At 40.5% G+C, this 14567-nt stretch overlaps 3 protein-coding genes across 5 annotated transcripts; 2 read left to right on the top strand and 1 right to left on the bottom strand.

Annotated features, from left to right (window-relative positions):
- Positions 1–1607: 1607 nt before the first annotated feature.
- Positions 1608–6179, bottom strand: arl6ip5a (ADP-ribosylation factor-like 6 interacting protein 5a). The gene is made up of 3 exons (XM_079340541.1): positions 5919–6179; positions 2548–2765; positions 1608–2358 (listed from the first exon to the last, which is right to left on the bottom strand). The coding sequence occupies exons 1-3, from the start codon at positions 6095–6097 to the stop codon at positions 2183–2185; spliced, it is 573 nt and encodes a 190-aa protein (XP_079196667.1). The 5' UTR covers positions 6098–6179; the 3' UTR covers positions 1608–2182.
- A 44-nt stretch (positions 6180–6223) lies between these two features.
- On the top strand, positions 6224–12422 carry trnt1 (tRNA nucleotidyl transferase, CCA-adding, 1). 3 transcript variants are annotated; one of them, XM_079340525.1, is made up of 8 exons: positions 6224–6358; positions 6529–6658; positions 7546–7739; positions 8456–8594; positions 8761–8887; positions 9019–9212; positions 10571–10821; positions 11803–12422. In XM_079340525.1, exons 2-8 carry the CDS (start codon positions 6529–6531, stop codon positions 12046–12048), a joined length of 1281 nt encoding a protein of 426 aa, XP_079196651.1. In that variant the 5' UTR covers positions 6224–6358; the 3' UTR covers positions 12049–12422. The 3 variants fall into 3 exon arrangements, with proteins under 3 accessions (XP_079196651.1, XP_079196650.1, XP_079196652.1); XM_079340524.1 differs by having other exon boundaries at positions 6239–6380; XM_079340526.1 differs by having other exon boundaries at positions 6239–6380; positions 10571–10707.
- Positions 12423–12506: 84 nt separating this feature from the next.
- Positions 12507–14082, top strand: avpr2b.1 (arginine vasopressin receptor 2b, tandem duplicate, 1). The gene is made up of 2 exons (XM_079340545.1): positions 12507–13570; positions 13754–14082. Exons 1-2 carry the CDS (start codon positions 12706–12708, stop codon positions 13960–13962), a joined length of 1074 nt encoding a protein of 357 aa, XP_079196671.1. The 5' UTR covers positions 12507–12705; the 3' UTR covers positions 13963–14082.
- Positions 14083–14567: the final 485 nt, after the last annotated feature.

The following is a 14567-nucleotide window of genomic DNA, read 5'->3' on the forward strand; positions in this document are numbered from 1 at the left end:
CTGTTCTTCTGCCCTCCCTGTGAATGACAAGCTCGTGTTATACCTCCACCCCTTCCAATTCTGTAACCTTTCAGCTTCTTTTCCTTTTGACCTTCATTACCCCATATAAGGGAGTGTGATTTATCCCAGATATATCAGAAAGGCCATAATGGAGAAGCTTTACTTCTCTTGTAGTGGCACTCAGAGTTTTTTGCTTCCTGATCAAGCGCTTGGGAGGTCTCCAAAACTTCCAGATCATCAGCTTAACCTGAGGCTGTGTGTGTGGGTGGGGGTGGGGTCTGCTCCAGTGCTGCTTTACACCAGCTGCAGTCAGGCATCAGACGAGGCCGTTCCATCTGACACTTGGCTACATAAACAATGGGCTCCTATCTATTTTCCTCTCATCCAACACCCATTATTCTCTGTACACAGTTGTAGCAACAGATTCAAAGACTGTGAAATGTGTCTCTTGTGTGTTGGTGCTAAAAAAACAACACTGGACTCCTCTCAGTTCCTCTATGTTTGACATAATATGGCCTACATGTTCCCTCTGTTAATCAGAACACATGGAAGAGTCACACCTGTTGGGTGTGCAGCAGCACACGTGTCAGAAGGATCCTTAAAGCAGCTGCAGCAGTAGAACAAGGGCCTCCTCTGTTCTGTGCCTTCAGACATGATTTAACTAGAGTTTACTGCCATCACTGTTCACTCATCCAAGTTGTACAATATGGAGCAGCGGTAAAGGACATCAATCAATACTGTAGCAGAGCGCAAAGCTACTATGACAATCAAGTGTACAGAGGGGGCTATTCACTAAAAACTGTGTTTCTTAAAAAGAAATGAGTTTTAGTGACTATGAAAGCAAATGAGTTCATAGTAACTGTTGGAAAAAAATGCACAAAAAATGGTCCTTTAAATTCCCATCATTCATAACTTAGTTACTTTTAGCTGCCTATATACAAGTTGCAATATGTTCCAGATGGATTTTTATAATCTGCAGTTAATTACAAAAAGAATCCAATGAGAAGAGAAGGAAAAACAGCTGAAGTCGCTGACACAGAAACAAACTCTGGTTTGGAGGTGTATTCACTCTGTCACTGTGCAGCGCTCAGCATCCCACCATAATCTACTGCAGCCCCATTTGGTTAGCATTGGAGTAAGTGAAGACAACAACAGCCACCCTATTACCCACGAGGTCATAGTCGAGGTAAAACATTCAGATAGTCTAGGACAAAGACCTCGCCCTCCATTGAGGTCTTCACTTAAAATATATACAGTCACATGCATTCCATAGCTCAAGACAAGCTGACACTTTTCCTATTTTGACCGGCTCTTTTTATTTGGCGGCTGTGGCTCAGTTGGTAGAGTCGTCGCCCCTCAATCGGAAGGTTGAGGGTTCGATCCCCAGCTCCTGCGAGCAACATGTCCGATGTGTCCTTGGGCAAGACACTTAACCCCAAATTGCTCCCCCTGCTGCGTCTGGGGCGTATGAATGTGGCATGAATGTATAGATACTGGATGGGCCACATATCCAGCCCATCAGTGTGAATGGGTAGGTGTAAAAGCGCTTTGAGTAGTCGGAAGACTAGAAAAGCGCTATACAAGCTCAAGTCCATTTACCATTTACCATTTGTATTATCATGAAGTTGTTCGGTTTTTATTCAAATGCATAGTTCATCTAACACTTAAGTTGTATGGGAAGTCACATTATTCGAAAAAAATTGAAACAACCAAGCCTCCAGAATACATTGGCAATGATGCGTGTTGAGTTTGCACTTTTTATTTCTTGTTAAAGAGCAAGACTTGCATTACTTAAGAATGTTAGCAGAGAATAATGTGGCAGGACTGAGGGCTGTTTCTGAGGCTGATTAAACACACATTTCATACAAAGTTAAATTCTGCAGCTTTGTTGCACACAGACTGTAAATGGGTCACATAGCAGAGCTGCGAGGGAGTGTTGAGATGTCCTTATCACAACTTTATAAAGTGCCCTGACAAGTTCTGGGTGGAGTGACAGATACTGTGAGGTAAAAATAAATCCCTTTTGATTACAAGTTTTCTTTTCTAAAAAAAAAAAAGAGGTGAATATGTTGTATCATACAAGTTAGACTGAAAATTTCAGGATTGTGCCACATCCATGAGAAAATTCAAGAATCTTTGGTAAAAAAAAAAAAAAAAAAAAAGTGCTCCTTTCCATGTCCAGTCACTCCTTCCGCTTTCCCTCCAAAAAGCTCTGAATCTTTTGAATGTTCTCCTCTTGCTGACCAAGAGCCTCCAGTAAGATGCCCATGGGTGATCTCTTTAGTCCAGCTCCTTCGAACTTGTTCTCCAGTTTGTTTTTCATGTTGCGAAGGCGAAATGAAGCATGTGCAAGTATTACTGAAAAGCACATGAGAAAGTGATCATTCATGTTTGGCCAAAAACAACTCTTCTTATTACTATACTTCAAAATCACTGATAAACATCCATTAAGTCATTAAAGATGTAAAATTAGCTAATTGTTTTTTATTGTACTTCAAGACTATATATTTATTTTATGAGATGAAAACCAACTGTCTTTGAACTTACAAGCCAGAGGTAAAGTGATTGCAGACATAAACACCATTACACTCCCAAGTATAGAGATGATGATGTAGCTGGCCACCATAACAGCAAACACAAATGCCGAGGGATTCTGCCTCTTGAAGTTGTTTATCACCGCTCGGTTGTCTCCAGCCCACACTGATCCCAGGAATATGCCTGAAACCACAGCCATGGCTGTGAACATCCCCATAGGGTTCATGAACCTGCAGGGCAGTAACACAAGAGTGAGGAGGGATCAGTTTAAACCTGCTCTGACACATCTCAAGCACAGAAGGATCTTTTATGTATGGTCACTGGCTCCACCTAGTGGTTAAATATTTATTATATTTCAACATGAGACCTATAAGCGTCAAGGACAGGCAGAATTTAAAAGTTCTTCCCCATTGTATTGATGTATTTAAGATCTACTTTTGAAGAAACAGGTGACACAAAACGAAACAGTGTAAGTATAATGTTCTCATCACAATCACTAGAATACCTGCTTACATATACTCTTAACAAAAAAAACAAAACAAAAAAACTACAACGGAAATAAAGCAACATATTTAAATAAAGAGTCAATAATCACACAACAAGCACTATGACAATAAATCTAACCCTCAAATGTGAGGATTTGTTATTTGTTAATATTTGGCTATACCCAATAGGAAATTGAGCTATTTGTTTTGTTTATATACATTACCAGACCAAACGATTCACCAATCATTCATTTCTTACAGGTATATAGGTTAATATCATATGTGCTATGAAGTTTGCTTCCCAACAGTTATTCACCCGAAGAGGAAGATTTCTCCTGACAGTACACCAACCTACTCCTGTTTTATTCTTATATTTGACAAATCCACTCATATTGTAACTCCAAGGATGCCATCAGGCCACGTTAAGGACCTGAGAGATAAGCATGGACCTGTCTCACACGGCAGCACGTTCATAAAGCAGTTAATGTGTGTCGATATTCTTCTTTTCTGAGTAAAATGCTGTCCTCCGACAGTGCACAATGCATGTATTAAGCATTATATTGTTTATGTTTGTGAATTGAAATAAGCAAATATCAAACCTCAGTGGAGTAAAAAAAACACTTGAATTTTCTTGTGGATGTCGCACAATTCTATATGTTTCAGTCTAACTCTTGTATGATACAACATATTCACCTCTGTGTGTTTAGAAAAGAAAACTTGTATTCAAAAGCCTCATGGTATCTCACACTCCACCCAGAACTTGTCAGGGCACTTCATGAAGTTGTTTAATCCTAAACTAAATCCACTTCTGAACAGAACTCTTGCTATCTATTTCAACAGACCAATAGGAAAGTAGGCTGCTTACCCAACCAGTCCTGTTTGGGTTTTTTTAAAACAGGTCCCTTGTACTTTCACGTTGGTGAGCATTTTGAAGGTTTAGCAAAAGACTGACCCCAACCTCAGAGCTCTCCTTTTTTTAATCACATACAAGTTGATCAATGTAGTGTGCATGTGTTATTCACAGAGTTAAAGGTCTGGGCACCTGTAGCCTAGAGGTTGGTGCGTGGGCCTTATGTACAAAGGCAATAGTCCTCCAAGCGGGCGGCCCAAGTAGAAATCCAACCAGTGGCTCCATTGCCGTGTCTCATTCCCCACTCTCTCCCTCCAAGATTTGTGGTTCTATCCAGATACTAGGGATATTAACAACAAGTCCTGTGATCTGAAACTATCTATCTACAGGCATATTAAACCTAGTATTCCAACTTACTGGCAGGTCTTCCTACATGCGCTAACAAACCCCTGCAGATGACACATTAATGCAGCAGCTCGACTGATCTTCAACGTTTCTAAAAGAGCACATCAGTCTGCTGTTCATCTCATACACTGGTCCCCAGTTATCGCTCGTCTCTGAAGACTCTGCTACTCGCTTACAAAACAGCCACAAAAACGTCTCCTCCATACCTAAACTCTACAATCCCAGGTCCACACTCCCTCCTGCCCTTACGCTCTGCTAATGAAAGGCTTCTGATTCAACCTTCACAACAGAGTCCTAAGATGCTAACTCGACTCTTCTCCTCTGTCGCCCCCCGGTGATGGAACAAACTTCCAAACTCCATCGATCTAAAGAGTCCCTTGGCACTTTTAAGAAAACGCTAAAAACCCAGCTCTTTCATTATATTCTACAACATAAAGATGATGATGATGATGGTGGTCTCGATAGGTGATAATGATGTTAATGACTATAGTTTTTGTTTAAAAACATCTTTTAAGATGGTTCCTATAGAGCTCTTAAAAACTAAGTGCAAGTTGTTTGTTTGCACTTACTGACATTGCTTCCTTTATTATAGATCCATGCTTGTGTTGTACTTACTCTCGGATGCACATTGCTTTGAATAAAAGTGTCTGGTAAGTGAATTATAAAAAAAAAATAAAATCTTTTATGTGTTTCAGTTTAACAATCTTTGTTTGCACAGAAAAACCCAGAATCATCTTCATTGGAAAAAAATCAGAAGAAGTCAAAGCTGGGAACAGAGCTCATTGACTGCCGTTGTTATATGTTACAAAACAACCTTAATCAAAAGTACATAGTTGAATGATAAGGTTTTGTTTACCAGCAGAAATTGATTCAGGGACAAGGTGTCCAATACTGGAATATCCCCTTACTCAGAGGTACGGGGAGCAGTAGATCGAGTTGCTGTTATCTTCTCTTTGAAGAGTAACGGCTCAGTTCACCGTCATGGACACATCAACTATATGTCATCATACAGCTCAGTGGGCAGACCATGGTAGGGCATCACTATTTTTAGTCAACTGGGATTATGATGAAACAAAGTGCCAATTCAAGACAAGAGTTTGCCAAGCAGAGATTAAACCTGATCTGACCTTGTATGGAGTTTCCAGGTAGCATGAGATGTTCCTCAACGAGTCTGCAGTAGTCTAGTAACATTGATGCAGACGCTTTTTATACTTCCTGTCTACGAAAGTGTGCTGCAGTAACAGGGCCTCCTCAGGATGGTGATACCATGCAATCAAACACAAATCTCGGATACCATATGAAAACAAATGTAACTGGTACTCACTTTTAGAGGGAAGACATTATTTTTTAAAAATCCCGTTAGTTTGTTCGCTGGTGGGACAGGGATTGTTTATTAATCTTAATAATTTTAAACTTCACCTGCATGACAAGGTTGAGGACCCTACATCCTGCCTGCACCTGTATAAACTTTAAGTAACTTTTATCATTTAGCATATATTTATAGCACATTTATCATAGTTTAACCTACAACAATGAGAAACATATTCCCAAAGGTGACACAGTTGACGTACGCTTAAAGACACTAACTTTATTTGTTGCTGCCATATGTCCACTATAAACTGATGTCAAAGACTGTAACTCACCCGACAATGAGGAAAACAACGATGGCCAGAGTCAAGTAGTTTGTTTGATAATAAAGCAGGTTACTGACAACTCTGTTGTTCCATCTTGCCAGATCTTTAAAATCTGGTGAAGAGAATCTTTCCGAGCCGGGATAGAAGTCGTCCCAGGATCTAAGCGGTGTCAGCTCTACTTTTGCCATTTGACAACAGTTTCTCCTTTTCTGACACTACGGCTCAAACATCCGGAGGATAATCTTCTCAAACAACCTCCTGATGTCTCGCGAGAAGCTGCTGTCATCACGGGCTATTAAACCCCGCCCAATGACCCTGACGAAACCTCGCGCTATTGGATAGAAACGGGACGCTACAGATGAACTTCCTGCAACTCTGCCAGGCAGTAAAGGATATCGTGAAGCAATAACTACGTCGGCTCCCTTTAAAATCTGCTATTGATATTTTAGGTTAGTTCTGTTTGTTATAATGGTACGTTTATTTTCATATGATAATTTATCGTTTGTCATTGGCAATATGACAACGTGAGAGAGCCGCACGCCTCAGCATGGTTTCATGTAAATGAGCTGCCTCCAAACAGTCAGACAGGCACACGATGACTGATGTGTTATATTAACAGATGTGGAGCAGAATACTGAGTCCTCGTGTCATTGGTAGAACAAGTTTACATTGGAGCAGTCTCTGCACTATGAAGCTAAAGACCAGCGATTTCCAGTCTCTGTTCAGCGATGGACTGAACGGGTTAGCAGGTGAGGAGAACTAGGACTCGTGCAGTATGATTTTTACTTTTAACGCTACTGTTTTGTTGTTGTTGCCTACATGAATGTCATTTAAATGCTGTGGAATTAAGGCATTATGATCCTTTTTTTTTGTTGCTTTCTTCTTTTAACGCTTCCTATACTATAAAGCCTGCAAGTTTTTATGGGAACTAATGCTCTCATCAGAAATGTTTGTTATTATTATCATTTAAAAAACAGTCATTAGATCAGTGAATGTCTGATTTTATGTTTTAAAAAAAATAAGTAGTTGCCTGTGATTAATTAAGTAATTAAGGTTTTTGGTTGTCCAGAATAGAGTTCATAAAATTGCACTTTAAAATTGTGTTCAAAGGTCAATGTTGAGTCTTACACTCTTTGCTCTACTTCTTTAGACTCCGACTGATGACTTATAAAATATGTGTCGCAAAAATAATCTAGTGACTTCTATATAATTTGATGGTGTCTGATGACTTGGAACAGATGATTCACAATCCTTTCCAGTGTCAAATAGGACAGGATATAACTTTATTGATCCCCAATGGGGAAATTCGGGCGCTACAGCAGCAGCCGTGCAGAATAAAAAAAAAGTCAAAAACCGAATAAAATAGTAACATAAACATAAATACAATTTCAAGTAGTAAAACTAGAAAAATCCTGAGGGGGTGTGAACGGATGAGTTGGCTTCTTATCAAACTAAAAAGAGCAGTCAGAATGTAAATCAACACAAAATAAATCGTTTGTATTAGATCACAAAAATGAATTTATTAGCACACGATTCTTGTCCATATAGATTTTTCCATCGTTTAGTTTAGTGGATTCTTTTGGTTCCAGACACACTACCTTTAAAAAGTTACCCACTTGACATTTGTTCTTCCCAGAGGTGTTTGGGAAGCAACAGTATGAGCTAAGGATAGCTGGAGGAGCTGTACGGGACCTGCTGTCAGGGAAGCGTCCGGAAGATGTGGACTTTGCCACAACAGCCACTCCGGAGGAGATGAAGCAAATGTTCCAAAGGGCTGGGATCAGGATGATCAACAACAAAGGAGAGAAGCATGGGACTATTACAGCAAGAGTGAGTTACTAAAGTTTTCAGCTGGGCACAAATATAGATTTGGCTTTTTCGTAGTTGTTTGTAATCTGCTTTAAAGTGAAAATCTTAGGTTCTTGACTTTTTCTGAAGAATAACTAAACTAAATCTCCAGGTGTTGATGCCAATAGAGACCACTATTATTGTTTTGTATTTGCAAATATTTAAATCACACATTAATCTGGTAAAAACACATGAGGATGTTGATTTACACAGCAGCAAGTATACACAGTTCATTACAGCAGTTTTAACACCAAGCAGTTGCATCATGGTAGACTGAAGTACTACGTGGACCATTTTGTTCTTTGACAGACACTTAATCCTCTATCAGTCGGTCTCTAATCTGGATTTTTAGAAGGATTTTATCTCACAAATGGATTGGTCGCGAATCTCTCATATTAGCTGCCCAGTTACAGGAAGCTCTACATCTTACTGGTTTTTTCCCCCCTTAGAATATGTAAGTTTCATCTGTTTGGCGGACATTATAAGCAGGTACATAAGAGCTACATGATGTTGGATTGATAAAAATCAATATTTCAACAGTCCATATTGTGAGAACGCTGAAGTGTTCCAGCACTCACTGAAACAAAGGAGAGACTTCAGGACACGCTGGCATGTCTCTGGCCTTCTGTCACAGTAACATGAGGGCAGGCTTTACTGGGCTTTATGTACCGGTAATCATTTTTTCTCTTCTCTTAAAGATACACAACGAAAACTTTGAGGTGACCACGTTGCGGGTGGATGTTCAGACTGACGGACGCCATGCAGAGGTGGAATTCACCACTGACTGGCAGAAGGATGCTGAGCGAAGGGACCTCACCATCAATTCCATGTTTTTAGGTATAATTGTGCTTATCCTCCACTGGTTGAAGAAAAAGACTGACTTTGCTCTATGCTTGTTTTGTGAAGATGCTAAATATGTAATAAATATTGAATCCATTTTGAGGTCATTGTTACACTTTTTTGACACTTTAACTTCCTATTTCTCCTCTTTGCCCCCTCTCAGGTCTTGATGGCACATTATATGACTATTTTAAAGGGTATGAGGATCTGCAGAATCGTAAAGTTCGGTTTGTTGGCAGTGCTGAACAAAGAATACAGGAAGACTACCTGAGAATATTGCGTTATTTCAGGTGTGCTACATTTATTTATTTTAACTTGGTTTGCAAGAAAGAGTTCCTTTTGTTGAGATGAATGTTATTGAAAGAAAGAATGTACATATTTAACAAAAAAAAGACATGGCAACCTTTTTCTCTCTTTGCAGGTTTTATGGCAGAGTGGCTGATGAGCCTGATGACCATGAGCCAGAAACTCTGGCTGCCATCAAGAAAAATGGCCGTGGCCTGTCAGCCATATCAGGAGAAAGAATTTGGATGGAACTGAAAAAAATGGTGCTTGGTAACCATGTTGATCATCTGTTGGAGCTGATGTACAGTCTGGAACTGGCCCAGTACTTAGGTGAGATGGCTAGTGTGAATGGTAGGGATGTAAAGATGAATTGTACGGCAGTTAAACATCGATTCAAAGGTGTCAAGGTTTGAAAAATGAATCGCAGTAATATCGTGAAGCGTCAGCAGCTGTAGAGCAGAGGAGGTTGATGTTATCATGGCAGTGGAAGCATTTTGGCTTCCCAAGACAGAAAAATGAAAGACAAAAACTGTGTGCACATATTACAACAAGACAGAGAACTTCACAAATAGCACAACCAACATGATGCAGCATTTTATCAACAGCCAAATGAGAAGCTCCAATCACCTCCAGGTTCTCTTAAAATAAACCGTTAGAGAATCGTATCAGGAGTTGAGTGAATCATTACATCCCAAGTGAATGGGCAATGACAGGATTTTAATCACATTTTATGTAATGTTTCGACAGAGAGTTACCTTTTATGGCACCAACTCTAAACATTAGAACCTACCAGGGTCATAAACGGTGACTTCCTTCAAAGCTTACACCTACACCTAGTCTTTGTGGCTTTAATGGGCAAAAAAGCCTCAGGCTGCAATTCTACAATTCGTTCAGCAGACGATGCTGAACATACAGCAGAAAGTAATTACAACACAAGCAAGGATCGAGAGAGGAAGAAACGACAACAGCAGTGCAAACAAACTTGTGCTCATAGTCAGATTGGACACAAGTGCTGTGCTGAGCTGCACTGAAGGCAGAGCACTATTTTCCTCTTTAAATGAAAGTTAATATATTATCATCAACAACATCGATTACTGCTCCAGAGAGTTCTAATTAGCATCAAAACCATCCTCTATCACCATCGTCCTCATCAATATCAATTTTCAATCTCATCATGTGCATATAGCTGTTTATTTAGCTTTTTCTCAAAGATGCAAAGAGACTGCAGATCAAATGGAGTTTGGTGCTTCATTCTACCACTGGGGGGCAACAGAGGAGAATGGTCTCGCTGGAGGCTTAGGGCCCTGTTGTGAAGGTTGGATGGCTTTACATTTGCAGGGCGTAGCGAGCAGGAGGGAGTGTAGACCAGGACGAGAGAGTTTAGGTAATAAGGAGCCATTTTTGTCATTGTTTTGTGAGCAAGCAGCACAGTTTTAAATCGTCGGAAATTTCAAGAATAGATATTACAAAAAGGAAATCAACCAGAAAACGAGTACCCCAGGTCATTTAGACAGATAGATAGATAGATACTTTATTGATCCCGAGGGAAATTCAGGAAAATTTGTCAGTATAACCCCAATCACATGGATTGTAAATGCAACAAATGTTCGCTCTAGTACCTCATCTTTTTAAGTTTTGGTTGCTGATGTAAAATCTTATAACTGCTTCCTGTCCCTGCTGCTCCTCAGGTTTACCTCCAGGCAACATGAAGGAGATGAAGCGCGTCTGGCAGAATACCAAAGACCACTCTCCCAAACCCATGACCATCCTGGCTTCTCTCTTCCACAGCCCAGATGAGGTGGAGAAGATGGACCTCCGACTGAAGGTATCCAGGGAGGAGAAGACTCTGGCTATGTTCCTGGTCAAACACAGACAAGAGCTCCACAGAAATGAAGATGAGCCACAAAGCCTCAAACCCTACACTGACTTTATTATTGATGTGAGTTTACAAGTCCTTCAGGTGAACTGCTTTAATAACAGCTCAACATAAGTTATCGATTGTTCGAGCTGAGCTTCAGGTGACCTGCACTTAGGAAATGGCAAATAGACTTGAGCTTGTAGAGCTTTTTTCTAGTATTCTGACTACTCAAAGTGCTTTTACACTGCAGGTCACACCTAACCATTCACACATGACGGTAGAGGTTTCTATGTAAAGTGACTATCTAAACTAATATATACATACACATTCATATGCTGCTGATAAAGCTGCGGGAGCAATTCAAGATTAAGTGTATTACATAAGGACACACAGGACATGTTGCTGCAGGAGCTGGGGCTCGAACCCCCTACTTGTATGGTCTAATATCTTAAGCTCTGTGTAGAAAAAAAATCATTTCAAGATCCCATATTCTGCTTTTTCTGGTTTCATATGCACTTTAATGTGTTTTTATTTCTTCAGGTACCTTGTGCATGTTTAGATGCATCTTGGTGCAAAAATTCAAAGTCCGCTGAAACATGGCATCTCCTACGTCCTCTTGTTAGCAGTATCTGCATGAAATGCTCCTCCCTAGCCCCCGTAGTTGAAAATGGGTTTGTGACATAACAAACCCGTGATGTCACTGATCCAAGCCCATTAGCTCGTCGTAGCAACCACAAGCTCCCCTCGGACAGACTGTAGCATTCCCAATATGGTAAAAAAGATGGGACATATCCGAGAAGAAAGCCGAACGGCTGATCAGTTATGAGAGAGCAGATCGGCTGACCAATCAGATCAGACTTGGCACACATGGGGACTGTTTTTATTTAAAAAAAATATCTCTCTCTTTTTCTTGGGGGACTCTTAGTGTTAAAATAATAAAGGGCAGAATATGGGACCTTTTTATAAGAAAACGTAACTTGCATAAATTGATGGTAGTCATTTCTTTATTTTTTGTTTTTTGGGGGGAAATTTAACTTTGATTTTTGCACGTACTCTTTTCAGAGTCGGGAGCTGGATTCCAAAACCAAAGTGTGTGAGCTACTGAAGTATCAAGGTGAGGAGAAACTTCTGGCAGAGCTGTGCAGGTGGTCCATCCCTCCATTCCCTGTCAGTGGTCATGACCTAAGAAAGATTGGTGTCACCTCAGGCAAAGAGATTGGTGCCACTCTACAGAATCTCCGTGACATCTGGAAGAAAAGTCGATATCAGATGGACAAAGATGAACTTCTCAGCTACGTAAAGACGTAGCAGAGACAAAAAGAGCCGTGTTTTCTGACACCTGGCCGACACTGTTATTGTTCAGTTTACATGAGACTGTTGGTTTTTGCTGAGAATGGCCACTACATATCCTGAGACATAAAGAAATGAAATGTAACCTTCATCATTATTTAATACAAAGATATAAAAAACACAATTTGATTTCAGCATTACAGCTGCTAGAATAGAAATCAGAGCACATTGATCGCCAATAGAAATGTTAACTGAGTCAATGTTAAGAATTTTAAGCTACATTGGAACGCCTGAGTTTGCTGTTGATTAGTTTGCGTTCTCATTTCAAATGCTGCCACAGATATGTTGTTTTTTTGTGTGAAGACTGTTCAATAAAAAGTGTGGCCACACAAGCATGTACATTCTTTAATGCAAAAATTGCACAGTATACTTTAAACCTAATCTAGCCGCCATAATGTGATGCCCTTGGCACTGAGAGACGGAGTTGCTCCTCCCTCCTGCTGATATAAAGCCTGCTGCTCGGTCGTGTCAGTTTGAGCTTGGAGACTGTCAAGAACCTGTTGCCAAATGGATTTATTGTCACAAGTCAATAAGTCGCATTTTTAAAGTCAGTAACTTGAGATAGTTCTCTAACAGCGGTCAGTTGATAGATCACTGGGGATCTTCTTTAAAACCATGGCTTTGTTCAATGTAAATATCAGTAATATTACTTTGGAGCGCACTCAGTCGGGAGACGAGCCTCGAGATGAGCGCTTAGCTCACATAGAAATAGCTCTCCTTTCCATTATTTTCCTCACTGCAGGAATGCTGAACTTCTGGCTTCTTTTAGTGCTGTGGAAGCGGAGGAAGCAGCTCTCCAGGATGCGCGTCTTCGTTTTTCACCTGTGCGTCGCCGATTTGGTGGTAACATTCTTTCAAGTTTGTCCCCAACTCATGTGGGATATCACTGACAGGTTCGTCGGCCCTGATATATTGTGTCGCTTAGTGAAGTATTTGCAGGTTGTCGGGATGTTTGCTTCTACTTATATGATAGTGGTGATGACGATAGACCGATATCAAGCTATTTGCAACCCCATGGTGACCTTCCAGAGGCGCAGGGCGCGCTGGAACGGCCCCGTGAGCGCTGCCTGGTGCGTCTCTCTCATCGGCAGCCTTCCACAGATTTTCATTTTCTCACGGGTCGAGGTTGCTCCTGGCGTGCACGACTGCTGGGCGCAGTTCATAAAGCCGTGGGGACCAAGAGCCTACGTGACCTGGACGACTCTGGTAATATTCGTTCTGCCCATTCTAACAGTGGTCGTGTGCCAAGTGCGCATCTGCCGAACCTTACATTTTAACTTTCAAATGAAGACACATCATGTGGGAGAGGCGACCAGTGAGCCGTTGCATTCAAGGGCCAGTAGCGTGGCTGGAGTTTCAAAGGCGAGGGTGAAGACGGTGAGAATGACAGTGGTCATCGTACTCGCCTACATAATCTGCTGGACGCCTTTCTTCACCGTGCAGCTCTGGTCTGTTTGGGACGTCGAGGCGCCCACACAGAGTAAGAGAGTAGGGGATCTGACATCACAAAATTATGCATGGTTTTGTCAGAGATAAAATAATGTAAAACAAATGTCTTGTTGAATTCAAAACATTTCCGAATATCATCCTGCCTGATTTAGAAGACGAAATTCTTTTACAAGAAAAAAATCATTCACTACATTTCCTCGTCTATTTTTCTCAGCTGCAACCTTCACTATCTTGATGCTGCTTGCCAGTGTGAACAGCTGTGTGAACCCCTGCATCTACCTGCTCTTCAGTGGGAAACTTCCTAAAAGTCTTGTGGTCCTTACTTGTGTGGGTGAGCCCAAGCTGAATGACTCCATCCAGGATGATGTCACTACGGTCAGCTCCCTTTACATCAGCCTCAAGAACTTGTCAGACAGTCGATAAAACGAAGCCACTTTCCAAACCTCAGGTCGTTATTATTTTTTTGTTTTGTTGTGAAAATACAGTAAACTCTCTTATTGAAGTGTGAAAACAAACAGTCCTGTGGATCTTAAGGTCTTTGTATTGTGGCATTGCACCGCTATTTTTTAACAATTTATCTTCAGAAACAACAATTGTTAAGGATGTAATTTTATTTTTTTTTAAAATAATGTAACATCTACACGTAATGTTTTCTGTCATTTGTTTATCTCATAACTTAAATTGTGAAATAAGGCATTTGATATTGATTAATTAATGTATGTACTTTACAGTGATTCAAAGTGAATCTGACTTATTTTCTGTAAATATTTAATAGTTCATACATGTTATGTGTCCTTTGACTATAAATACATGGTGTGTGGTTCTCAGCTATCTGAAAATATGCAGCAAAACTCTCGATTGCAAATGTTACTTGTTTGTTTACATGAAGACTTTTCCTTTCATCCCTGAAGAACTCAGATGTGCTGCCCTGCCAAATAAACCATTGTCTATTTTCTTACTTCCTAACAGCAGTGTAGGAAAGTGCTCAGCCACATAGATTTTCAGTTTTCAATTCAAGCTGTATTTTT

This window comes from Symphodus melops, assembly GCF_947650265.1.
Source record: "Symphodus melops genome assembly, chromosome: 4".
Lineage (NCBI taxonomy): Eukaryota > Metazoa > Chordata > Actinopteri > Labriformes > Labridae > Symphodus > Symphodus melops.

Bases quoted from the DNA above. Each gene is read 5' to 3' on its own strand.
- arl6ip5a (XM_079340541.1), bottom strand. From the start codon at position 6,097: ATGGCAAAAGTAGAGCTGACACCGCTTAGATCCTGGGACGACTTCTAT. The intron at 2,766-5,918 runs GTGAGTTACAGT...ACTGCCCTGCAG, and splicing joins GTTGTTTTCCTCATTGTCGG to GTTCATGAACCCTATGGGGA. The intron at 2,359-2,547 runs GTAAGTTCAAAG...TGTGCTTTTCAG, and splicing joins AATCACTTTACCTCTGGCTT to TAATACTTGCACATGCTTCA.
- trnt1 (XM_079340524.1), top strand. The intron at 7,740-8,455 runs GTGAGTTACTAA...CTTCTCTTAAAG, and splicing joins ATGGGACTATTACAGCAAGA to ATACACAACGAAAACTTTGA. The intron at 10,822-11,802 runs GTGAGTTTACAA...TACTCTTTTCAG, and splicing joins ACACTGACTTTATTATTGAT to AGTCGGGAGCTGGATTCCAA.
- avpr2b.1 (XM_079340545.1), top strand. From the start codon at position 12,706: ATGGCTTTGTTCAATGTAAATATCAGTAATATTACTTTGGAGCGCACT. The intron at 13,571-13,753 runs GTAAGAGAGTAG...TATTTTTCTCAG, and splicing joins CGTCGAGGCGCCCACACAGA to CTGCAACCTTCACTATCTTG.